At 36.6% G+C, this 27,337-nt stretch overlaps 1 protein-coding gene across 6 annotated transcripts in view; it reads left to right on the forward strand.

Annotated features, from left to right (window-relative positions):
- The window catches only part of SBF2 (SET binding factor 2), a 231,677-nt gene extending 206,137 nt beyond the window's left edge, over positions 1-25,540 (forward strand). For 5 of the 6 annotated variants that reach the window (XM_059473896.1, XM_059473897.1, XM_059473901.1 and 2 more), the window contains 11 exons: positions 1,561-1,737; positions 4,514-4,615; positions 6,544-6,729; positions 13,159-13,285; positions 14,106-14,233; positions 14,740-14,973; positions 19,164-19,268; positions 20,352-20,545; positions 21,036-21,123; positions 22,563-22,694; positions 22,965-25,540. In XM_059473896.1, coding sequence (XP_059329879.1) covers positions 1,561-1,737; positions 4,514-4,615; positions 6,544-6,729; positions 13,159-13,285; positions 14,106-14,233; positions 14,740-14,973; positions 19,164-19,268; positions 20,352-20,545; positions 21,036-21,123; positions 22,563-22,694; positions 22,965-23,063 — 1,572 coding nt within the window. In that variant the 3' untranslated portion in view covers positions 23,064-25,540. Of the gene's footprint in view, positions 1-1,560; positions 1,738-4,513; positions 4,616-6,543; positions 6,730-13,158; positions 13,286-14,105; positions 14,234-14,739; positions 14,974-19,163; positions 19,269-20,351; positions 20,546-21,035; positions 21,124-22,562; positions 22,695-22,964 lie in introns of those variants that run through there. The other variant, XM_059473902.1, reaches the window with a different exon arrangement.
- Positions 25,541-27,337: the final 1,797 nt, after the last annotated feature.

Below are 27,337 nucleotides of genomic sequence, written 5' to 3' on the forward strand. Positions count from 1 at the left end.
TGATTTGATTACATAAAGAGGACCATGATGTCTACAGTTTTGTACATATTACTTGATAGATTTTAATGTTTTAGATGGAATTGTTTGAAAAAGAGGTATCCTCTAATTCTTAGTAGTTTTACTTGTTTTCTGGAAATGTTTTCCAATTTTTTTTTTAATCTCTGCATTCAAAGATTTAAAAACCTTGTTTCTTCTACTTTCTTACTCAAGATAGGAACATACATAAAATATTATTGCATTTTTTGAAATAAAAAAAGTCCAAAACCCATTATTGGTAGTAGGAAAGCACATCACTATTCATTTTTTTCTGAAATTATTTTCTATCAAGAGGTGGAGGAGACATACTGAATAATGCAGAATAATGCATCAATTACATAGAATTAAATTACTATACTCCACTAATAATGACTGTTTCTATTTGTTTGATTTCTTAATGAATGATAAGTGAAGGGTTCAGTCATGCATCTACAGCTGTGTGGCAGAAACTACTGCTTTATTCTGCTAAATATCACATGAAATAAATTGATGAGGCAAACAGAAATAAACATTTTAAAGAAATGGTGCTACATTCCTCATTTGCTTTTGTCATGCATTATTACCACTTGCCATTGTTGAGTTATTGAATTTATTTTTGAACCATGCAAAGTATAAACAGAATTAAAACCAGGCTTTCACTTTCCTGCATTTTCGATTGGCATTCTATGAAGGAGCTTAATGAAGATTATTTGCAGGCCAAGTTTAATTCAATGAAAGCAATTTCTGAAGAAAACTCCAAAAGTTTGGCATGCACATCTTCAGTGATGCTTCATACATGAGAATTGTTTTTCCTAGCAATGTTCTCCATATTATCCTTTTCATCATAATCCATTGGGGTTTGGTGGAGGTTTTTTTCAGTCAGCTAACTTGGTCTCTTAATTCAGTCCTCCTCTCTTATTGCTGAATGCAGTAAGTTAAATAAAACATGAGGAATTCTGCTAGGAAAACCATCCAGCTGCTGCTCTGTGCTGAGCAAGGTACTCAGCCAAGCAACTCCCTCAGTGCCCAGCGATGGTTTAGATGACTCAGCTGCTTTGCACTTATGGGGCTTCTTTTGGGGTGTGGGGGTTACTTTTTTCTGCTTTATTGAACTCCCAAAATGTGTCCTGCACTCTTCATATGTCATCCATACAGATATTTTCATTTTTATTTGTTTATTGTTGATTAGCTTTAAAAATGTTAAAGTACACTATGTTGTGTATAAGGAACTGAACAGATTGTCACTGGACTTTGGTTTTTCACCACTATTACTGCTAGAATAATTCTAATTACTATTGAAAATAATGACTGCTGTGCAGTACATTCTGCTGCTATGGTTATAGTTGGGTGCTTTATTGTGGTACCTTTTGCAAGGATTTTTATTGTATTTTTTATTATCCTGGGCAGGTGTTTAACTACACCGATTTTTCATGAGGAATTAATTACTTGGCAATAAAGCAGGCAAGGCTTTAGGATTTAAGGAGTCTGTCAGTGAAAAATATGCTTCCCTTTTAAATTACATCTGCTGTTGTCCTTTTCATACAGGGGTTCAAACTAGATTTTGCTTTGAATTGTGAATTTGTTCCTGTTGAATTCAGTGACATCCGGCAGACGAAGGCGAGCTTTAAAAAGCTGATGAGAGCTTGTGTTCCCAGCACAATTCCTACTGACTCTGAGGCAACATTCCTCAAAGCTCTTGGGGAGTCAGAGTGGTTCCCACAGGTAATTCATCTGACAGGTACTTCTGATAATCTATATGCAGTGCTGCTCACACAAAATAAATTCCAGGCTGTTGTGACAGAGGACTATTGTGTTCTAACCAGCTGTTCTTTGCTCATTGTAAGATCTTTGCATGCTATCTATTCTGGCATTACACATTACTGTTATTTTAATGCCATCATAATATTTACAAATATTATGGCATTTTTGTAACAAAATTTATGTTTTATAACATGGAACACACACACACACACAAGGAGAGGTGACTGGATTTTCTATCTATATAAATTCATGGGCTTGGTTTTAAATTATTTTTCTTATTTTATATATTTTAAAAATTAAAAAAAGAAAGTGTGGGATAATAAATGAGCTTTTTGATTTTAAAACCAATATTTGACTCTTCCTATGTGTTCCCACCCTGGATTTTGATATGCACAAGTTAAAAAACTAGCAAATATCTGTTGTGGGATATGGGGAAGAGAGGATCCTATGTGTGTTACCTCTTCTCTCTGAATCTGTACCTTTATTTCCCTATCTCATATTCCTTTACATAAATATTAGCCTAACAAAGGCAAGACTGGAGCAAACTTTTCAAGATTCAAATTAAGAAGGATGTGGAAAGCCAACTCTTTGTAAATCTAAAACCACTTTAATTACAGTGAATGGTTTTTAACAGCTGCTTGTTATGTTTGGAAATCCCTGCAGAATATACTTTTCTCAAATGCAATTAATCACAGAAAGCAGAATAGAATTATGCTGATTTCTTAAGGAGGAAATACTTGTGAGGAACTTGTCAGATATCACAGATCAGGAAACGCTCTCCTGGTTGGAATGTGCTGCAAGGAGGGCTCAGCCTCTTCCCTGGGCTGAGAGCAGGAGCTGCTCCTGGCTGGGGCTGCCCACCAAGGTTTGCAGCAAGGGGAAAAGTTGGGACAGCATGAAAAAGACTTGACTTCCTCAGCATGTGAGCATTTTCCATCACAGAGTGGTTGAGCAAGCTCATAAGTGTAGATAAATTATTCTAATGTAATTTCATCATTGAATTAATGAAATAAACTTGTTCCCTGCAGCAGCCCAGGGATGGAGGGCAGATAACAGTGCAGTTCTCTCTTTTGGCATATTTCAGGGGATCATTCCTTGCTTTGGCTGCTGAGGGCTCGGACATCTTGTCACACACTAACTTTGTTATATTTAAACCACATTTCTGTGGTTTAAATCATGTCATATCTGACTTATGTGATAAAGCTAATTTATGACTGATAAAGTTAATTTATGACTGATTTGGCACATTTTCTACTATTCCCATGAAAGAACATAGATCTGTCATCTCAGAAATGTTTTCATTGTGTTATGCTTTCCTCTTCTGGGCAATAGAAGTTTAAAATTACAGATTTTAACACTATATGGACTATATAAGAATGTGAATGCATAGGGGAAAATTGAACACTGCCCTATGAGCACAAATTATAAAAATAGTAGTTTGCATTGTTAACAATGAATCTGTAAAACCAGATTGCATATCAGTGTCCTTGTTAAAGATGGGAAGAAACAGCCTCTCTTCTAAGAAAGCATGGAAGAATAAACAAGCTTGGTCTTAAAAGTGGTTCTCTTTTCAGTCTTTTCTTATGAAAATTGCAGGAAAATTAGTCTGTTTGGGTTGGGGTTTTTCTCTGAGTAATGGCTATGTGAATGCTCAGAGGAGTCCAGGTTTTTCTATCACAATTTCCATGGCAATATTTGTCAGTTTTTTAAGAGGAAGAAAGCAGACTGCCATGAATAAGGATGAATTTTCTAGGTTTAAACTGTTTCTCTTTCTTCCTCTTCTTTTCTTCAATTTAATTTTCTTCTCATTTTCCTGTGCCTTTTGTACTTCTTGAACTTCTTTTCCTTTCATAAATGATCTTAGATGATTCTTACCATCTTTTGTTTGTTTTCCTGTACTGTTTTCTTCCTTCTTTCAGACTTTAATCTTTCCCATTGCTTCTGTTGGTTGGATTATATTCAGTGCTGCACAAAGAACAGTTTCACTCTGCTGTAAAACACTGAATTCTTTATGTATTTCATATTATGTTGTTTACCAAGAGTGCTGTCATAGTATACAAAAATGGTAAAATCATCATATAGATTTTTCTTTTTAGTAATAATGATGTGAAGTCTCATAGTGAGATAAAATTGCCCAGATTCACCTGAACTTCTTTAACCTGCTTATTTTAGCATCACTGTGTCATGAATATTGAAGTGCAAATCATTAAAGTGTCCATTTTATATATATTTTAGCCTGTCTGCCCAACTATTAAACTGTTTTTCTGTTGTTGTTATTATTGTTCAGTTCATTAGTTTTCAACTTCCATGGGACTGAGTATTAGTAATATTATCTTGTAAATATCCTGCATGGGTTCTCCCATCAAAGTACTCAGAGACTTTATGGAATCTTAATATTTCACAGGAAATTATTTTAGTGTTAAACCCAGGATGGAATTTCTCTCCAGTAAATCTGTCAACTGTGTTGTTCCCATTCTCCTTTTTATGACAGCTAGTTTATTACAGTACTCATTGGCTTTAATACTTTAAGTTCCTATCTTCAGAACTTCCCTTAGTTTTATTGTTGTTCAGATGGAAGTCCTTAGACTGTTGCATTTTATTGTTGCCTAATCAGCTGCATCAATGTATTTCTCTGTGCTATATGTGGATCCAGGAATGCATTTTTAAATATGAAAATATTCTGTTTATTATCTAAAGATTTATCTAGAGTGTGTTACTTATTCATGATATTTTATAGCTTCACAGGATAATGCAACTGGGTGTGATCATCTCTGAGCTCCTGGAAAATGGTTCTTCTGTTATGGTTTGTTTGGAAGATGGCTGGGATATTACTGCTCAAGTAAGCTGCTATAAAAACCTTGAAATAGTTCAATATTAAGGAAAAACACCAGGCAATACTTTTTTACACAAGTGAGAGATAATTTGGTGTGACATGAATAAATTTGTGTTGTGGCAGCAGAGAAGAAACCAGAATGCATGAATCCTTGCATTCATTTGCAATTTATTTAATGACATGGTTCCTTAAAATGAGTTCATTCCAAAGGTCCTGATGGTCTTCACAGTTCTAAGGCTTAGATGTAAAATCTGCATTCCTGCACCTGACCATGTGTAAGAATGAAAGCTGGAAGTTACCACAACTGTTCATTTATCATTTTAAACACAGGAGAAATTTATTCTCTTCCATTCAATTTCCATAAATAATGTTAGGAGACCACACAGGGAGAAAACTGAATTTGTGCCAAAGTGCCTCCAACACCTGCTGCAAGGGCAGATCATCCCAAACTATAAATCAGGTGAATCAAGATCTTCTGCCTGATTTAATAGATGCATTGTGTCCATGCTGCTGCTTCATGATTCAGAAGAGAAACACAGATATCCATCATTCTAGTAAATAAAACCTTCATGTGCACCCAGCATCATAATACCAGGTAAACAAGCACACACAAGAGTGTGACCATAATTATTGGAATCATTGCCAAACAATGCAGTGTAGAGAGGGGAGATACATGCCTGGAAGTGCAAGAAGGCTCTGCTGCATTTTAAAATCTCCTGAGATGCTGTGTATAAAAACAGACTGCAGTTGGCTGGAGCAGAACTTCTAAAGTCAACCTCAGGACCAATTCTTTAATGCTTTTACTGCTCAGGTAGTAGATTGTAGGGGCCTGAATATATGTATTGTTATAAAGGAGTCCTTGTGAATATATATATGTAGTGAGAGTCCTATGTATTAGATAGGTGGGTCCTGTTGCTCTGGATGAGCTACAGCTGTGGGATCCTTGGTTGGGTAGCAGCTGTAGCTCATGAAGGGCTCTGGGATAAAAGGGGGTTGGGTCGAGAGCCCAGGAGGAGCCCCTATGGAAGCCATGAGGAACTGTGCTGCAGAGAGGAGCTGCATAATAGGACCAGCAAGAAGGTATGGACTTTAAGATGGGACTCCAGAAATATGAAATACAATAAGATAACAACAACAATTGGTGACCCCGACGTGATGGAGGTATGCAGCCTGAAGAGCTGTGGAAAATAGGACAGCCGAGAGCTGTGGCAGCCTGGGAGCTGGGACAGATATGGATATTGTAACTGTGTAATTGAAAAATTGTTAAAAGAAAAGGGGGGAAATGTAGGGGCCTGAATATATGTATTGTTATAAAGGAGTCCTTGTGAATATATATATGTAGTGAGAGTCCTATGTATTAGATAGGTGGGTCCTGTTGCTCTGGATGAGCTACAGCTGTGGGATCCTTGGTTGGGTAGCAGCTGTAGCTCATGAAGGGCTCTGGGATAAAAGGGGGTTGGGTCGAGAGCCCAGGAGGAGCCCCTATGGAAGCCATGAGGAACTGTGCTGCAGAGAGGAGCTGCATAATAGGACCAGCAAGAAGGTATGGACTTTAAGATGGGACTCCAGAAATATGAAATACAATAAGATAACAACAACAGTAGATACTATCTTTTAAATGTTTATTATAAAAGGGCTTTTATTTCAAACATAATTTAAATGTAGTAAGCATCTTAATCACCTCTCAAGTCTGTAGGTGCTTAGGTTTAACTTCTACAGATACCATAAAGTCTCAATGCAATTGAAGCTTTTTCATGTGGAATACTTGGTTTGTTTCATAAAAATGTGTGTGATAAAATACTTGTAATTGAGTTTATACGAAAGCTTTTGTTTTCTTGAACAATGAACAGTTACTGAATGCTTGCATTCATCTGCTAAAGGTTTCCCCTGGTTTCTGTCAGTGGTAACACAGAATATCCTGTCCTGTGGTGCAGGTGGTGTCTCTGGTGCAGTTGCTCAGTGACCCCTTCTACAGGACCCTGGAAGGATTCCGGATGCTGGTGGAGAAGGAGTGGCTCTCCTTTGGCCATAAATTCAGCCAGCGCAGCAATCTCACCCTCAACTGCCAGGGGAGTGGATTTGCCCCTGTTTTCTTACAGTTCTTAGACTGTGTGCATCAGGTGAGCCAATCTCTAACTTCCATTTGCAAGAAGGTTTCCTGAAGAAGTGTGTGTATTCCAGTATTTCAGATGTTATGGGTACAGGTTTGGGAGAAGATTAGTAACATCATTCCCTAGGTGTTAATAAAGTGGATGGCTTTCACCCCAAGAAGAGCTGGAATGGTTGTCTAGAGGCCAGATAAAACTGGAGTTTCTCTCTGTTGGCATACATAGAGGAGACTCAGGGGGATGGTTGGGAGTACTTCTCTATTAAGGTTGTTTAAGTAGAGGCTCCAGTTAGAAGGTTTTTAAGCTATGAGTGGCTTTTAGAGTCCTTTATTCAGAAAGAAGAAAGGACTGATTTCTAGGACCTGGACTAGACAGTTTTTAATTTTTTGTGCCTGATTATGAGCCTTGAAGAGGCCTTGTACTGCCTCAGTTCTGGGAACAATGACAGCTATAAACCAGGGGTTCTGGGAGGTTCTGATTTTTATGTCTAATACATGTTCAGAAGAAGATGAACACCAACAATTGTGTTGTGTAGGAAGAAATTAGATTAAGAAGATTATATTCATTTTGGATTAATTCTGAAGTCTGTCCCTTTCTCCATCTCAAGCCACTAAATGTAATTTTTTTCAGAAATTGTGTGTGCAAATATAAGAGGGGTTCTTGCATAGTTCCTCTTGTACATGTGTCCTTCTTTTCCCTCTCCTCTATTTTTCCTCAGAGAAAAAGCTGAAAGTTTCCTTGACATTGTTAACCTGTGTTAAAATGTATGGATGACTGTGTATCACAGAAAATTAACTGTTAAGGCACCAGCCTTTTCACTGGGAGCACACATTCATAGTGAATACTTGCATGAAAGAAGAGTCTTTGAGTAATCCTGCTCTGCTACCTGAAGAAAACTCCACAGATTAAATACTTTGCTAAACCAATGCAAAGCAATCTTCATATATATCCGTGTGAGATTGATAATAAATGAGCTTAGAAGAGTGAAAAACATGTTATGGAAAAAATCCCCAGCTTTGTTTGTGTCCCAGTGGTAAACACAAACAGCCATCATTATTGCTGTCTCAGGAGTTAATAAATCATATTCTTGGAATTTGCATTGATTGCTACAGCACTGCCCTTATGAAAACTTTAGGAATATTTGTCACATCTTCTGTTTCATCCATTTCCCAGTGATTGTAATCATAGGATTGTTTTTTTTATTTGAAATTGGGAGATTTCTCTAAAAAGAATCAGTACTGCATTTTTTGTTCAAATAAGTTAATCTGCCCAAATGTCACACTTTTTCTTACAATAGGCTTAGAGTTACTGCTCCTTTTCTGCAATAGAAAAAAACCCATGTTCTTGGTTGCAGTGGCTACAGCAGGACAAAATTGCCATGTGCTCTAATACTGAAACCCATCTGTCTGGTGGTTCACTTAATTATGTAAATTAATAATTTGTCTTGGTCATGGTGCTGTGTTCTCTCTGTTTTCAGGTGTCTTCTCTAAGTTTATATTGGCTGATTGGATAACACCATCCATTGGTAGAATGGAGCAAACCTACCTCTGATTTTAAGCAGTAGTGTAAATTTGGAGCTGGAATCCTCCCAGCATCTCCCCTTACCATGTTTTGATGCTGTTCTGGTGCATATGTACTACAATTTTTTGGGAAGAATTTGAAGTTGCACCAATGATTTGTCACTTAGCTTAAAACCATTGGGGTAATCAATGTAAAGTGGAGTCATCCACTCAACTGGACTAAATCCAGTCCAGGTAAAACCACAGATGTGTGGTACGGCTGCAGGGACCTCAGCAGCAGCTCCTTCAGTCTCTTTGTCTACTCTGGGTTCCTTCTGATTTCTTGCTAATGTAGACATAGCCTACATCCTGTTTCTGCCCCTGGAAACACTTTGCTTCAGTTTTACTGTAATAAATCTTAGAAAGTTGTCATTACAAGGAAATTATCCTCACATGCCCATGCAGTATTTCCTTCTCAAGTCATTCAGAGGTGACACGGGTTTTGGAAACAAATGGGTTATCCAGAAGAAAGTTAAAAATTAAATTCAAGGAGTTGGATTTATTGCCATGAAATAGAATGGACCATGTTCTCTTCATGGTTTTTCTTTAAGATTTGTTTAACAAAATCTGCCGTTCTAAGGACATGGAATAGTGGATTATAGTCATCCCACCTTTAGAAGTTGGAATGAAATGCAAAGTGGGACAAATCCCTGCTGTTCACAACTGTCAGGTGCAGTTTTGCCTCAGGCTGCACACATGTGAATGTGTCAAGGAAATACAGGAACATGACCTTTGTAATTCACCTCAGGGAGCAGCTTCAGTGCCTGCCACTTGTTGGAATCCAAAATGCAAGGAACTCTCAGAATTTTGAGCCTGGAAGCCAAAGCTTAGAATTAAACACAGGATTTGGTCTGAGACCTTGGAAAGGGCTTCCAAACTTAGGGGCTAGAATGAGGATTTATAGTTTAAAGCAGAGACACATTAAGCTAAGTAAAGAAAAGTTTAGAGTTTTAGAGTTTAAGATAGAGAAAAAAATAAAATATTTATTTTGTTTAGTGCATCATAGCATGATTGGCTAAGAAAGCTTACATTGTAGCATGGGTACATAAGACAAAATATTTAAGGATTGGGTCAAAAACATAAATATCCTTGTTGGCAGTGTTTTATTGGTCAATAACTCCTTAAAAGGTCTTGTAACTAAGGGTCTTGTGACCTTCTGAACCATGCAGTGAAGATGCGAGCTGAATTCACCCTTCCTGACTATGTAGAAGATAAGAAAAATAAATCCCATCATCAAAAACAAATCAGAGGTCCCATCTCAAATTCCTTCCAAAATTCCCCCCAAGTGAATTATCACAGTCACTCAGCAGTTATCTGCCTCTGTCTTAGGCAATACACAGGTTATTAGGAGATTCATTTTCCAGAGAGAAGAGCATTTTGTATTTGTGGGTTTGAGCTGTGTGCCCTGGACTGGTACCTCCTGCTGCCCACCAGGAGCTGTTCACTGCTGCTCTGGAGGAGAGAGCACCTCCAGTCCCTCAGCCCAGGCCTTCTTGGCAGCTCCCAGCCAAAATGTTGGGGAAAATTTGGTAGAGAAGGCCATTAGAAGCAGTTCAGCTTGTCCATCTGAAGGAGACAGTAACTTCTTCTGAGGAAAGATGAGGCTGTGAAGGGGTTATAATTATTTTGCCCAGTGTTATCTTCATCCAAGACAGGGCATGGGAAGCACAATCAGTCCAATATTGATAATACAGACTTGTCTGTAAGCTAAATGACCTACAGTCCCATGGAGAAGGAAATTCTGAGTAACTTTTCTAGAACTAGAGTTAGATTATCCTTCTAATGATAACTCTTCTAACTCATAGTATCGAGTTACCAAATTCTAACAGTGTGGTTGTAATTTCTAGGAAAAATGATTTTGAAGTCAAATTATTGGTTGAAATTTCATATGAATTCATCATAAAAAATAAGTTTTATCAACATCCATACCTGAAAATTTTTGTGAATTTTCATTGGTTTCTGTGCAAATTGTTACACAACTACAGAATCCAATTGGACTGCAACTTGACCCAGAAGTGTAATATATTATGATCAGTTTTTTAAAATTACCCATTAACTGGAAGCAAACATTTGGTCCTTTCAAAGTACTTTTACCCTTTACAATCCATATACTAGGTGCAGTAAGAAAATTACCACAGAGCCAGTACATGCATTAAATATCAGGGGTTAAACTAAAGATCCAGAGAAAACAAATGAAGCAGTGATTCCTAAATTAGAACTGCATCATCTTATAAAAAGTCATTGTTTATGCCAATATCTCCAGGTGTCAGCTGAATTATTAATGCAAAACCAGTCTTTCACAATAGCAGCATCTGGCAGATGCTTTCCCTGCTTCTAAGGAGACAGAGTTTATGCAAGTGATGTCAGTGAGGAAGTTTCTCTTATTTTTCCTCTGAATCTGTTTGGTAATTTATTAACCATAATTAAAACAGGATGATTTTCTAGAGCTGACATCTTTTAAGGCCAGTGAGGAGCTGTGTCCCAGCATCCTGTGTAAGAGGAGGTGAGTGCTGCTCCCATGGGAGGTGTGCTCAGGCATTCCAGGGTTTGCAGGAAAACCTCGTAGCCATCACCAGCACAGGACTTTGGGAGTGCTGTATTCCTCATTCATGCTAAGGAAAAATTGATTTTAAAAAGCAAAAATCTATTAGAAATCTAAGGAAAGCTGATAGATCTGTAAGATTATTAAATACATTTAGGAGCTACTTCAGTAGGAACATGGTAATTTTAAAAACAACTCCAGAATGCTGAGTTTCTCTAGTCATAATGGTAGAAGCATTGTACAGGTTTAATCAGGTTTTAAATGTTCATATATTATGGAGATAAGACAACAATAATTACTACATTGCTTACCTCTATCAGAGAAATGTTTTATAGATGTTTTCTCTTTAAAAGTAAATTATAATTATCATAACTTATCGTTATTACAATATTTCTGCATCCAGAAATCTCAGAAATGGAATCACCCACAGCATTTAGAGCCATGACAGAATTTTATCAGCAGCTTGTTCTTGTAACTCTTACATGTATTAAAATAATTGTTGGACTGTAAGTAGAAGTTAAGACCCTGTATATATTTCATGTCAAATAGCAGAATGTTGCCTCTCCTTCTTACAGTATATTAAAAAAAAACTACTCCTAGCTCAAGGAGAAAATATGCACTAAAGAAGATATGGAAAAAAACCTCTTTTTTATAAATAGAGCTAAATATTTAATTTGTTGATAAAATTGAAGTCCCGAAATTATAGAAAAAAAATTGCTTATTCTTACATCTTTTATTCTTACAAATCAGTGCAGGAATGTAGTATTTGTATCAGAGGAAAAATGGGGATTACATAAGAGTAGGTATATTGAACTGACATGTCTTAAAGTATCTGAGCATTTAAAATGCCCAGCCCCAAGATAATATTGAGATACAATAACAGCAAATTCTCTGACTGAAATGCTGTGTGGGTGTTTGTAGGTCCTTTCAAGGGATTTTCCTGTCACTGTTGTATGTTCAGTAGAAAACTTCTCCTTGCTAAACACTTATTTCCCCCTTTATTTAGCTGGTCTGTGTGGAAATATAAATGTATGGAGCTTCAAGTAATCTTAGTAACAATTCCCATAATTACTGAAAAAACCTCATGGAGTAACTGACAGGTTGAGAGAGAAACTGATAAGAGATTAGAGAGAAAATATGGAACAGAAAAAGGAGTGGTGGGAATGCAGAAGACAAGGCAGGGGTAGATTGCAGAATTAAAGGTATATTACAGGTTTGATGTGGAGCTAGACAAAGAACAGTGGGACTTACTTCAAATGTGAAATTCAGTCAGCAGTTTCTTTTTCAATTGCAAGCTGTACTTATTTCCACTGCAATTAGGAATTTTCAGTGAATTGCTGTGTTTATTCTGAAAATAAAGAACATGAGTCATAAGCTTATTTGAAGAGTAAATTTTAAATTAACACACAAAATTTCTCCAAGCACTATCTCATCAAGATTTTTAGAATCTTTCATTTTGTATGGATATCAAGTATAAATATCAGTAACTAATGCTAAATTTTTTGCCATGAATATTAAACTTTGTGCTTAAGATCCTACATCAGGCTCTTTATGATAATGTTAAAGAGGAACTGCTGTGAAGAACCAGCAATTTCACAGTGCTGTACTCTGATAATCTTGTATAGTTTTCTTAAATAAAGTCTCCTGACTCATGTTGGAGTCATTCACTGAATCAGACAGATCCTCAGCCTAATGAGGGTAACAATTTAAGGAATGACATGGTTTTTACTGTTTTAAAAGAATAATGACAGGACACCTCCTCATTGTGGGTTTTTTTCATACTCTAGTATTTTTGGTCATATTTTGAAAAGGAAGAAATATGTGTAGACTAGTTAGTACTTGAGGAATTGGCTGTTTCAGGAGTGGTAGGTGGATTCTCATTTGCAGCATTGTCTCTGTACTTGTCTGCTTCGTGGGGTTCTCAGCAATAGACAGAAATCCAGTGTGAAATCTTTCAGTTAAAGGTTGAATTCCAGCCACATCCAGGAGTAGCATCTTTATCTGTGAAGTTATGTGGTGACTCAAGAATTATCATAGAAGATTTCTATCCAGTTGGATTTCCTGGAAAAATCATGGGGATTGTTCAGAGTATGATACTGCTTATACACTCTATCTGCTCTGAAATGTTCTTGCAGCATAGAAAATACATGAATTTATTTAGCCAAAAAAATATTCTAGGACAAAATGTTAGAAAGATTTTTGTGACACTTGCAATTTGTTTTCAGCCTTCATGGGGGAATTGTTTTGCTGTCATTTCACTTTATTATTTCTTACATATCTATTTGTATTATCCTCAATGTCCACTTTTTTCCTTTTTTTTTTCTTAATTTTATTTTTTAGATTCATAACCAATACCCGACAGAGTTTGAGTTCAATCAATATTATCTGAAGTTTCTGGCTTTTCATCACATATCAAATCGATTTAAAACATTTCTTCTGGATTCAGATTATGAGAGACTAGAACATGGTATGTGTGATCTTTGTGTCTTGCATACTGCTTGTGTGGTTGTTGATATTTTTCTCCTCAATATTTGGTCTACATAATATCTGCCTGGGTTAAGATGGTCCAGTAGCTGTGTGGTGACCACATAAGGAATTTCCATGTCATGAAATTACATTTCAGGTGTAGAAAGGAAAATGGAGGTGAAGAATATGTAGCATTTCCTGCATCAGTGATTCCTGAGCCGTGCCTCTGAGGGCCCTAAGAGGAAGTACAAGCAATTAGTGCCATGCCTAATTGACATAAATTGCTTAGTTTTTAGCAATTTTCCAGGTAGTTCCATTTTCCCTACTAAATACCTTCTTTTAACAGAAACAAAGGCTCTGTGAGTCCATCAGAGAGTGCACAAAGTTTCAAGAAAGAAAAGCCTTTCCATCTATTTCCTCCCACTTCTCCCTCGTGCATTATCTTCAGTGTTTCTCCTTTTATATTTTCTGTTTTACTCCATCTGTCATGTGCAGCCCAGCTGAGGCTGTTCTTGGGACTTGTCCACTCAAACATGCTCCAAACTTTTCTGCTTTGAGGGCTGCTTCTCATGGCCTATGATCAATTGTAATGCTTTCTTAAACACTATTGTAGCTGTGCAGCAGATTAGACTTGAGCAACCATTTTATTCCAAAACAATGTTAGTATCTATTATTTATCTTCTTTATTTGTTTCCTCTTGCAGTGGCATTTGATAGTAGAGTTTGCTATACCTTCAATCTGTGAAATTCCTTTAGTCTGTGCTTTAGCACTTGTTGAGCATTATCCCAAAGCCATCTTTTTGCTGCTCTTCTTTTCCCCAGGGACATTGTTTGAAGATAAAGGAGATAAACATGCCAAGAAAGGAATTTGTATTTGGGAATGTATTGAGAAGATGCACAAAAGGAGCCCTGTTTTCTTCAATTACCTCTATGCCCCTGCTGAAGTTGAGGTATGATTTTTGCTAAAATACAGGTGGTTTGTTATTCTGAGAGATTCCTTGAGTACTTTTTGGTATCTTAATTGATCTGAGCTGAGTTATGTATTTGGTGGACAAAATTAACCTTACCTGATTGACTGGAGCAGTATCTGAAAGGCATGGAAATGTAATTTAAAGGGCCAAATTCTGGAACAGGTATTCATGCATCCTGGTAAGCTAAATTAGGTTCCCTGTTTGATTTAATTAAATTATATGAATTATTATTAAAATTGTCTTTAAAGGGGAACTGAGTTTAGAGTACTAATGGGATACATTTCACATTATCTACATCTCTGTCTTATATGACAATGTCTGTGCCCTGGACTGGGCTGTGTCTTGAATAATTCTAGAAAATTCACAGTACACTCAACATTGTAGAACTCAATTTAGAATAATCTGGTAAATGCAGGTATTGTTTTGTAAATCTTAAATTCAAAGGCTTCCTACATGTCATTATTCTAACACTTTGTTTCAAATAGGCACTGAAGCCAAATGTAAATATGTCCAGCCTCAAAAAGTGGGATTATTACGTAGAAGAGATTTTGGCTACAGGTCCTTCCTATGATTGGACCATGGTACCTGCAAAATGCAGTGTTTCAGAAGAAAATGACCAAGCAGACGGTTCAGCCTCTCAGACTAAGAGGAAAATAGTGTGGCCATGTTATGATGATGTAAAAAAAATACAGCCTGATGCCATCACCAGCCTTTTAAATGTGAGTACTTGGGTTGCACAGAACAGTGACTTCTCTTATGCTCATGAAATTCATATTTACTTTTTACTGAAGTTATTGCTTTACAGGTGTACTGTTCATAAAGGATCATGATAGATGTCAAAACAGGTTTTAATAAGACTGATCTAGAGATGTGGTGGAGATTCTGGGAATCAATCAGACTTCCTGCAAAGCTGATGTTGTTCTGGATGCACACTTCCCTGGGAGCATGCTTTAGTTGTAGTCAACAACTACTCATGGATTCATTTCTTCATTGTCTGTTTTAAAGAATAAATAAAATTGTAGGTTACCTTTCATAGCAAATGCAGGAGCAGCTATTTTCATTTGGGTAAATGGTGAATCTTGCTTTCTTGACTTCTTTCTCCTCATTTTGAAGTAGGTGTGTGGTAAAATAACGACCCAGTTTCTTGGACAGATCAGAAAATAGAATCTGACACTTGTTGATTGTAACAACTGGGAAGCAGATACACAAACATAAACTGAACATCTTGGCCCACATTTCACAAAAAATCTTGCTGTGATTGCTTTTAGTTTATTCATGTTTACTAAAAGCAAACTGATAAATTTAGATTTCTTCAAAATATTTTGGTACTTGAAATAGATGCTTGAATTTGGCTTTTTCTTCTTTGGGCTCACTTAGGCTGCTTAGTTTCTGTCCTCATTAGAAGATGAAAAATGATCCCATTATCATCATTGTTAGTAGTAGTTATTTAGAGTGATTTAACATGTCTTCTCTTAAAGATGAAGATGCTTGTTGGTTACAATTAATTAACGGCCTAACATTTGGTTATCATCATAATTGATAGTGCAGGAAAATGACAAGGTCACTCTTCACTTCCATTGTTTTGAGCCAATTGCATGTCCAGATACATATCCCTGTGTGCAGTGTTTTATTTTGAAAACTCTTTGCAAACTTTACCTTAAATTCAGTCTGGGATTATGGAGCCCACTATTGCAATGCTTGGAAAATCAGGATGTGCTCTAGGCCCCCAGTTCTCCTGATTCAAAGATGATTTTTAGCAAGTCTTAAAGCAGAAAGCTTCTGAATGGATGTGAGTCCTTGAAGATTTTGATAGAGAGTTAGCTTTATTCTGGCTTTATTCTGGCACATTCCTCAAATTCCTTTGGGCTGCTCCTTTCAATCCTGATTGATCGAACGCAGGAACGATGCTCAGTTAAAAAAAATAAATAGAGAGAATCTCATGTAAAACCCTCCACCTTGACTCAAAATAAGAGAGTCAGAACTGCTCAGAGCTTCCAACTTGCCAGAGGCAAGGGAAGAGCAGCCTCTGAGCAGGGAACATTGTGGGGATTGTTCAGCAAAGCACAGGGAGGTTTGTATCAGGTAACCAGAGGCCAGGAGCACATCAGGAACACAATAATGTTCTCCTGAATTTCTTCCCGGGGTAGGTGCCAGACTGTCCATGTCCACAACTGTGAGAAAGTGCCATGTAACAGGGAAATTAGCCACATTATAGGCTAAAGAAATGTGGGTCAGCTTTTATAGAGTTTGAATGTTATTTGTGAATTAGATTATAGTAATAAAAGATAGCAATGGAAAGAACATTTGGAAGACTTTGGAGAGGTTGTATAAAGGTTACAAAAATATTCTTCTAAGTTTAAAAAGCAAAGTGAACGTTCTTTTAAAACAAGTTGTTAATTTAGGGCTATTGCTGATATAGGAGAAAGACCTCCTTTAATCATAAATCCACTGAGAATGTGTTGGTATCCAAAAAATGTTTCAATTGAGACCATATTTAGCATCGTAAATTACTGGGGAAGATTGAGTCTTGCTTAGTTTATAATGATAAGCCCAAATTTGTTTGTTCTAAAGATATTTTTCAATTGAAAACTAGATAGTGCACTTCAGGATGTAAAGCTGAAACGGAGAAGTTATTGAGTGCCTTAATTCAGAATTTTCAAGGTAGAATGTGATGCTCTTCTTTTAAGAGTGGATCCTGGTATTTGTAAGAATTGTGAGAAATGAACCTGTGTGCATTCACAGACATATTGTGGGTGCAAAAGAGGAGATCAGCCTCCAGAGTTCTGGAGCTGCTGCAGATCTAACTCGTGTCTCTACCATTCAGATATTCCAAAGCAGGTTATTTAGCAGATCTTCTGGAAGGCACAGTAATGCTAATTGCTGGTTTTTAATTGTAGGAAACGGATATTCTTTATATATCTTTCTTTATCCTTTCTTTATGTATGTGTATTTATTTCTGCTCCTGTAAGCCTGGATAACAGCAGATCAACCAGAGAGATCAATTTAAAGATTTTTTTTTTCTTTCAAGGAAATGCATCTACTCAGAATCCATTCCACACATGGAAAGCAAAAAAAAAAAAATCTGCTGCTTTCCATAAAATTTAAAACTGGAGAGGCAAGAGTAAATCTTAGTGATTTATTGCCATGTATGTTTTTTTACATGGGGTCTATTAAAGGAGAATTTAGTCCTAACTTTTCAAGTTATATACAGGAGATTGTTGAAAGTTTTTCGTGAAAGTTTTTCATTTTAAGTTCTGGAAGCACTACTCACCATGGAGCCAAAAAAGAAGGAATGTGACCCAGTTGCTAAGTAACAAGTTTCAGTTACTTCCAGATTCTGCAGAGAAGGACTTGTACTCAGAAGTCAAGACTAGGGCAGAAAGAGAATGATCAGATTAAACTGCCTAACTTAGGGCAATAAAGACTTTGTATCCTTTTGCAGAAATTTGGAAAGGATTTTATTTTAAAAAGTGTCTGGTAAATTGATTCAGTTTTATGCCCCCAGAAGTGTTTTCCATTCAGCACTTTCAAAGACAAACAAGTCATCTAGAGAAGCCTTTAGTCTGGCTTGTGTTCATCATTCCTTATTTTTTATCTACCTGAAGATACTCCAAACAAAAGTATTCTGGTTTTATTTCTTAGCAGAAGGAGAAGCATATGTGACTTTCAGCTACCTTCAGTATTTAAATCTTCTTGTTTGATTCTTGCTGTTAAGCTACATTTCTTATATTTAGTTTCTCTTTGGAGTTTCCTAATTTATCTTCAGCAAGGAAAAGTTTGTAGAAATATTTTGTTCCTGTTACATTGTCAAATGCTGGCTTTTTATTTTCACCTAAGAGTTCAAAATTTAGTTCAGAAGTTCATTTCCTTATCAAAATGTTTTCTTACTTTAAAAGTATAATAATTTTCTGTCTTTCAATTAATAGCAATTTCCTGAAAAAAAATTCAATCAAAAGATCAATAGGAATTGGACAATATTATGAAATCTACTTTAATTATTAAGTATGGTAGAAGTAAGTAGAGACTTTCTCTACTTCTAAAATAAATGTCTTAGGTGCTTAGTTAGCTTCTATATAGCATGAGAAGCCTATGTCCCGTGGCAGTTTTTTATCCCATCAATTCTTTATCAATTCTTAATTGAATTTGCAAAATAGAGGTTTTAATTTTATTAATTAATAAGAAGATTCAATATAGCTGTTGAAAGTAAAAATGAAGAAAAGAAGCATTGCAAGGAATATGGACCACCCTTCAAAGTCTTGACAAATGTATTAATGAGTGTCCACAAGTAAACATAAACTCATAAAATTGCCTCTTCTTACTTAACTTTGCACTGTCTTATTAACAGGAAATAACCCTAACTGGAGGTTATCAACATAGGTCATATTCCCAAGTTCCACAACAAGAACATGTTGTTACAGTTTGGCATCCAGATTGAATAAATCTTTCTGTTTCATTTCCTTCTTTTATTACAGCTTTGTATCACATTTTATAAACCAGGGTAAATGTTAATATTGGCAGTGTCCAGTGTTGGTGTCGCAGCACAGAATTTGTTCTTTGTAAATATTTTCATAAAATACAGCCTGTCCTTATCAGTGTTGTGTTTCTGTTATGGCAGAATTTTCTGTTGTGGGTGTTGAATTTTGTGTGTTCAGGGGAAATGGGGGAGAATTGAAAGCCTGGTGGCTCCTCCAACCTGGGACATGCAGGAGGAACAAAATGTGGCTGGTGCTGTCCTGGGGTGCCTTTGAGTCCTGATTCTGATGGCTCTCAGTTCATAGCTCGTGTGACAGAGGGGTTGGAACTTCACTGGGTGAAAACACTGACTAGAGAATGGCTGTATAAAAATGATTGCCAGGGAGTGATCAGTTAGAAAGTTTATTCTTAAGGAAACCCTTGTTACTCATTTCAGGAAATCGAGAGGTTGGAAAGTAAATTAAATCAGAGCCCAGAGAGGTGGCAGCTTTTGTGGGAAAGGGTCAAAATGAATCTCAAGGATGACAGCAGACAAGACAATGTAAGTACAAAAGAGCTTGTCCAATGGAATAATTCCATTCCTGCTATATAGGCTACCTGAGGCACTGACAAAATCACTGTATTTCTTGGAGTGAAATACTGTTTTTGAAAAACTGAATATGTTGTTCTAACCCATGATATTGGCTTTTGATTTCTTCATGTTGAAAAATGTATTTTTACTTGTGCTGTTTATCTAGTTGATTTTCCAAAGTAGTTTAAGGCATACAGATAAAATGAGCATTTGACTAATGCAGAAATGTATGATTTTATACATTTGAAAGATTCTTGAAGTGCTAAAAAAGCTCAATTTCTGAAAGTAGCCAAAAGGATATCACAGATTCTCAGAGATGAGTAAAGACATTTCCATGGCTGAATGGATTTATAATTTTTAAGTAGAGATAAGAAATATTCATGTTTGTGTTTCCAATTCCTGACTGTGATAACAAGAGGAGCTGACAGTATAGATACTTTCTAAATCAAAGGCTTCCTCTTTGGTCTCTGTGTGCACCAGGAATAATGCTAGATGCTGTTTTTGGGAGCTTGGCCTCTGAATTCTGCACACTGAGTTACCAGTTCAAGACTGTATCTGTAGAGTGTTGTCATTTAGAATAGACCCAAATACAGGGTCCCTCTTGTTCCAGGCTATTGAGATTCTACTAAAATTATGTGGATCTATAAAGTAGATATTGGAAGCCGTAGTTTTTCATTTCCCCCCTTCCTTCCCTTTGAAATCAGGGAAATGGATTGTACCCAAATGTCTGTTCAGTTTTAGATACTTCTGAGAGAGCAAGGCAAACACTGTTCAGTATTATGTCACTGGAATATATGAATATGTCACTTTTCTGAAATACTGATTTCTCCCACCTTGTGAACCTTTCTGCCTAAGAAATGCAAGGGCATTGCCATCCCTGTGGCTTCTTCTCTGAGGCAGCACTGACTTGTAATAGTAAGATTTTTTTTGGCCTGACAATAGTTCCCACCTTACATGTTGTAGCATGTATTTATTATGAATACAGCACTGAGACCCTCTCACAATTAGAGACACATTGCATCACCTTTTTTCCTTTATTTCCCTTCTTTTCAGCTCCGGAGACATCCTTCTGGCTCCTCAGGGATGATGTCACCCAATCTGCATTCCTATCAGAAGAGGTCTTTGTTGGAAATACCTGACAGTGGGCTGGGTGAGGAGCAGAGCTCAAGCATCTCTCCCTCCAATGGAGTAGACAGAAGAGCAACCACGCTGTACAATCATTTCACATCAAAGACTGATGAAAATAGGTAAACTGAATAATCAGACAGTAGTTAGCAATAATAATCACATAGAATATCGCTGAATAATCAGACAGTAGTTAGTCATATTTTATTACATTGGTAAAAGTCTCTGCCTTAGGAAGCAATTAAACTTTCATGTGCCCAGAATATTCTGTGGCTACCTTATTCCTTCTTTTTGGATTTGATTACTTTTATTTGTCTCAATGGGTGGGCCTCTATCTCCTACCAGCATCATTCACCCTTCCCTTTCATTGGATGCACAAGCAAATTGTAGTTGTACATTTAATGCACCCAAAGTACTAAAAGGGTGTTTTATCTGCATATCACAGTTACCAACAGCTAAAATATTGGTTTAAATCTTGCTGGTTTTCCTGCAGGAAAATAAGTGTTTGATATGTATGTAATAAGTGTTTAATATGTATCATTTTGGGGCTTTTATTTCTCAGCAGTATCCATGTTATGGGATCAATGCCACTGTGTTTTCTGTCCCTCTCAGATCTTTTGAAGGTACGCTGTACAAAAGAGGAGCTTTGCTAAAAGGTTGGAAACCTCGCTGGTTTGTGCTGGATGTGACAAAACACCAGGTAAAATTCTTTTAGATAATGGATTTCTTTTATTATTATGTTGCTCTTTTTTTATTGCCTGGGTTTGTATATATTGGTCTTACAAAGAATATTAGTAATGATGATTTTCAGATGTGATGTGTGCTACATCATTCATGACCTATCAATGTTTGTCTTGTGTATCTTGTAGCTCATACAGAATTTTGTGTGGATGGAGGAGTTTTAGTATTTTGCCTTTTTTTTTTTTAGAAAGAAACATATAGGAATCTTTTATTGAAATATATGATTGTATTTTAAAAATGTATAGGAGTATTTTAGATTAGTCAGAGTCCTGTAGTTAGTAGCAAAATTATTCCTAAGTGTCTACCTAATCATTGTACAAAAAGGAGGACCAAAAATAGACATCTGTTGGTCTAAACTTTTTATCCAATTTACAATATATGCCAGAATTCTGCAGTAGAAATTTATGGTCTTGTTACTTCAAATAATGTTGGGTCATCAGGCAGTAAAATATTGTGAGCCAAATATTCCACAAAGTGGGGGTTATAACTTCTCAGACTCATGTATGCTTTTGTTTAAAAAAATTAATTTATTGTAGTCCATACACTTTAAAATATGTAATATAGATAAAGACAGGCATCTCTTGAAATGCTAACTGAGTACTTTGAGATCAGTGTGGTAAATACCAACAAATGTGCTGTTTATAATTATTCTTCCTAATATATCCTATATATCTTCTATATAGGAGAAAAGGTTCATTTTGCAGGAGAAAAATAAACTTTTACATTTTTTGTATAATCAAATAGCCTTCTGAGTATGATAGATGTAGGAGTAATACAGGTCAATCCTAGCTGGAATTCTGTTGTTTGACATTTGCTGTGAAAGTTTCTGTTGCTATTTTGCATTGGCTTATGGAAATTCGTTGGGTTTTGTTATGGGGACTTTTTTGGAACTTGTTTGCATGTTGGAACTCACTTTACAGAGTGATTAATATCCATATCAAAGTATCTTTGCAAGGACAAAAAAAAAAGGCACAGACTTTGTTCAACCTCTATGTGCACTATAGGAAAATGTGAGCTTTCTGTGTGGTTTATAATTACCTAAAATTACACTTAAATTTCTGCTGATCACTTTGAATTCTTGAAATAGAGAGGATAATTGTTCTATCAATGCCTCAGTGAAGTAAAGCTTTCGTGTTGGTTTTATGTAATGACCAGTGAAGAAATGGTTTTGCTTTCCTGCCTCCCGTGCCCTCTGCCCAGAGCAATCCATGACTATTTGCTTCTCTGCTCTGGAGCTCTGGGGACAAAATACTCTTCCCCCACCTCCTCAGCTCCTAGTCATCTTTGTGCCTCCCACCCTTAGCAGTCAATGCCCCCAGGCTGTATCCAGGAGAAGGGAATTGATCTGAAAGGTCCATCTAAAAGCACATCTGGGTTTTCTTTTCTCTCGCGTTCCAGCTGCGATACTACGACTCTGGTGAGGATACGAGCTGCAAGGGACACATAGACCTTGCAGAAGTGGAAACTGTGATTCCTGCTTCTCCAACCATTGGAGCTCCAAAACATGCCAGTGAAAAGGCCTTTTTTGATGTAAGTATATCTGGTCTTTATTTGATCTTTATGTGAAACTTCCTTCCTGTCGTGTGTTTAAGCTCCTGGTTCCAGTCCTGCTGGAAGGTGTGAGCTAGGAAAGAGCTGTTGTGCCGTCTCAAGACAAAAAAATGTAATGTACCTGGCATCACTCTCAACAGCAACAGTTCAAAAATGTTACATTCAGACCCAATTGAGTATTGCAGTTTGAAGTCTGCAGGTTTTCTTTTCCATGTGATGACCTCTTTGTGTCCTTGTTTTTCCTTGCAGCTGAAGACAAATAAACGTGTGTATAATTTTTGTGCCCAAGATGCACAGAGTGCTCAGCAATGGATGGACAGGATCCAGAGCTGCATTTCAGATGCATAGAAAGGAGAAAAATGTTCCATGATAAAGTCCCGTTTAAAGCACCTCATCCTGGAAGAAACTGAGTTCTGGATTGTTACTGACACGCAACCAGCCTTCCTTACATTTCAGCCATTAAAGTTCATAATAAGTTCTTTTCTGTTTAATAATTATAACCACTGTAACTGCTATTTTTTTTCTGCTGGGAGGACTTGAAAAAATAATAATCCATTTATCCTGAATTTCATCTTTCTTCAGTACAATTCCTAGCTAGAAAAGTGGGCTGTATTTGCACTAGCATCTGATCCCGGTTTTCTGATTTCAGAGCTATTCTGTTAGGAAATATGTCCAAAGGAAAGTTTAGAAATTTTCCCTTCAACCAGAAGTGTATTTCCACTTTATTTAGATTTTTAAGCAGAATGTTCTTATTTCCAAGCTAGTCATGAATAAGAGGGAACATGTCTACAATTCCTAAAAACAGATAAATAAATGAAGCTGTGAGTCCAGTGACATACACACCAGGTTGCCAATGTTTATAGACAGTCGATATTTTTAAAGACCAAAAAAGTGAAATGCCAGACTTTCAAGTGTCTTCTCAGTGTGCAGGTCATTCTCTGTCTTGTGCTCTGCTGAGTGCTTCTGCAATGTTGTTATGGAATTTCAGAATCTAGGGATTACCTGAAGACCATAGATAGCACTTTTATTTTCAATTCTGTTTGCAATTCCCATGGGATAAACAAAAGAAAACTGGCTGACACTACCCTGGAGCAATGGAAAACAACAAACTAGGAATTCAGTAGATGAAGGATCTCTTGTGTGTGAGTTGTATGTGTTAATTTATATGCTGTTCTGCTCACTGTAAAATAAAAAATAACAAACATGATAATGCACTAAACAATGAAGCAAGCACTTGCACTGAAATCTTTACAATGCAGACATTTTGCAGGACAGAGGTAAGTTATTTGTAGCAGAACAAAACTAGCTAGTTAACAGCATTTACAGATATTAGATATGTACATAATGAAGTTTGAGGTGTCGTGATTTGATACTTTTTAAACATTTTTTTGCACATTAATTGGAAGACTGTTTATAGATTTTTACTTTTGATGAACTTTTGTTTGTTCTGCTTAAAATCCTGGCGAAACATTTTTAATAGCCCCAAATTAGTTGAAATTTTACAGTCTACAAACAATGAGGACTTGAGTAGAATATGTAGGTAATTAAGCCATTGTTTTTACTTTGAAATGTTAATATGTTAAATAGCGCACTAATATTACAAAAGGTCTGTAAATATGATTCACTATTTTCTCATTTTTCCAGACGTTCTGCTTGTAATTTAATGTCAGCCTAACCAAACTGACTATACTTACAAGATTTTTCAGTTATTAAACTTTGTGGGTTTTTTTATAACTAATGTATTTTGTCAGAAAGGAACATAAATTTCTCACCACACACAATAGGAAATGCAGCTGTTTTTAATGCAATTGCAATTTCAAAACAAAAATATGAAGGATTTTTCTAGCATTTTTCAATTGACCAATTTCCACCTGTGACAATGGTGTTTGCACATTTGTATTTTTCTTTGTATATGAAGTACTTTTATATGTACTTTGTAAAATACTGATCCTGTTCTTAGGTTATATGAAGATATACATACCACTGCTTATTTTGTAACTGGTCAATTTTAACGCTTGTATGTTATGTGATATATGTATGCTAACCATCTTGTAATAAATACACTCCTTAAGGAAAAGTAAAAACTTTCCTTATACTGTAAAAGAGAAAAAAAAGCAAGACCCACCTGTTGAAATATTCCACAAGGGCACAAGACAAATCCTTATTTACTCTGTATTAAGAATAGTGGGTGTATTCAAAGCTACATGGTCTTTTGTATACTTGTAAATATTCTGACCTAAAAGTTGCACTTGGGCATCCCTAACTCAAACACTTGTCAGCAGTAACGCGAAAGAAATCAGAATTTAAAGCAAAATTACCATTCTAACAAGTCTCAATGTGTAGCCTTCACCAAAAGGCTAAATACACATAATGTTCATATTGAAGTCATTGAATACTGATGTTAAATATATTTTTTAAAGAAAAAGATTCTGTATGGTATCACCAACATGAGTCAACTGCATAATTTCACCCTGAGACGTATCTCACTCATATCACCTTATGCAAAAATGATCTAGTTCTTAAACAAGAAACTATAAAAAAAAAAAAAAGAAAATGGCAAGGTCTGACTTGAGACTGTGCATGTAAAAGGAATTCCTGAGTGGTGTGGGACAGCAGAGTCCAAAGGGAAAGGGAACGTGTGACAGAGTGGGGACCCGTGGCAGTTCTGGGCGCTGTGGTGCTTAGAGGACCTGGTTTGCAGATTGAGCTTGGCATGGATGCTAATGTTGCCTTAAATGTTGATCTCAGTTTTTAGTGTCTGTATTGATGGAAAATGGACTTGAGCAACTTAACTTAAAAATACCCAAATAAAAGCTGTAATGAGAGATGTGGTGTTTGTGGTGTCTGTGTAGGGAATGTGCAAGGGAATGGTAGGAAAAGGCTCTCGGTGTGAGGACACAGAGTTTGCAGTGTCACCCTGGAGCTCTCTCCTCTGCAAAATGAAGATTCCAACTTGGAAAAAACGTGGACGAGTCAGCATAGCTTAAGTTACAGGGTTTGCCACTGTGCTTGAGTTGTAGCAGCAGCAGAGTTAGGAACTGAGAATTTGTTTGGAAAAAATGCTGTGTACAAAGGGATTCAACTTCATATTGGAACATTTTCTAGAAGAATTCAGCCAGGATTTGGGATGAGTGGATGTGCTCCCCCTGCTGCTCCATCACTATTGCACTCTGTGCATCAGAACATTGCTGCTGTAGAAAGAGAATTACAACATCCCAGGTCTTACAGGAGGGGAGAGCTTTGTTTGTCCTTCTCTGTGTGCAGTAACAAAACATCCACGGCGTAGGTGGAGGAATGAGGCGAGTTTGGGCTTTGAAGAATTGTTACTGGGGTATTTTATCAGTGATTCTCTTCCCTATCTAACAAGTGTTTTCTATAAAACCCCTTTCTTTTGATGGAGCCTTAGAATTACTACGCTGAAAAATAAAATACTTAGCATGCCACACGTGTGGGTCACTGGTTATGTAATGGTACACAAACAGCTAACAGACCCAAGAACAAATGTTCAAAATTTTGTGTCACATCCCACACACATTATTTGTATCTGATATTTTGTGAATTTCAGACATAACAAAAATGCAGTGATCTTGTCCAAATACTGTCATTTTGCCTTTTCATCCTGTAATATTCTTGGAGAATATCGAAGTGGCTGCACCACATTTCTCATTTTTCGTATTTGTGATCATCCAAATATTTTGTCTGTTCATGATTATCCTGTGGTTGCTTTGGAGAGTCAGAAAACTGGAATTAATCTACCCATTCCCCAGTTATGCTGAAGTTCATGCTGAGTATCACTGTTGCACCTACTTTTGGGGGTTTGTCTCTATTTGATCAGTTTCTTCCCCAATTTTGGCTACTGTGCAAGCCAAAGGCAGTGGTAGCATTCACATTCTCGTTCAGGGAATTTTCATCTTTGGGTTTTTCCAAATCCAGCTTTTCATTAATTGACTGTCAGTAAGGATGCTGGAAGTTCAGTATTGTTTCCTCTCTTCACTTACCAGTCAACATCCAGTGGGAAATTACATTTTGTCCAGTTTCAGCTTACATTGTGTAGTTCAGGATTCCTCCTTCCTCTTCAAATTCTGCTTATAAGTCAGAATTTGCCCACTTAGAATAGGAAATGTTGCTTAATTTTGGCACACTATCAGTTTTTCCACTGCCTACTCTTTGGTGAAGATGTGTTTAAGTGTCTTTTGGGAGATTCACAGGTTCAGATTTTACAGATTCAGATTTTATCTGAAACAGGCAATGGTAGGAGATGTAAATAGTTAAACTTAAAGCACCCCAGTACTATCCTGGAAGGAGATGCAAAGGCAGCAGTTGTTTCAGGTATTGAAGAGTGCTTCTTTCAGGTATTGAATAGTGCTCCTTCTTGCCCCTTTACTCACCTAGAAAAACCTGAGGCATAGTCTTAATTTATTTTATTTATGGATGCCTTGTTTATCAGTGTATATTCAGCAAATAGCAATGAACACTTTGTCGTTCAATGAATTTCTCTCACTGTTCAACTCAGAATTCCTGGAATTCAAGCCTGTCACTAAACAGGAACTCCAAAACTTTGTAGTATCCATCTGAATTCTGTTATCTGTCCAAGAGTTATGCAAGGTGCAACATCCCTGGTC

Source organism: Ammospiza nelsoni, chromosome 6, assembly GCF_027579445.1.
Source record: "Ammospiza nelsoni isolate bAmmNel1 chromosome 6, bAmmNel1.pri, whole genome shotgun sequence".
In the NCBI taxonomy this organism is placed as follows: Eukaryota; Metazoa; Chordata; class Aves; order Passeriformes; family Passerellidae; genus Ammospiza; species Ammospiza nelsoni.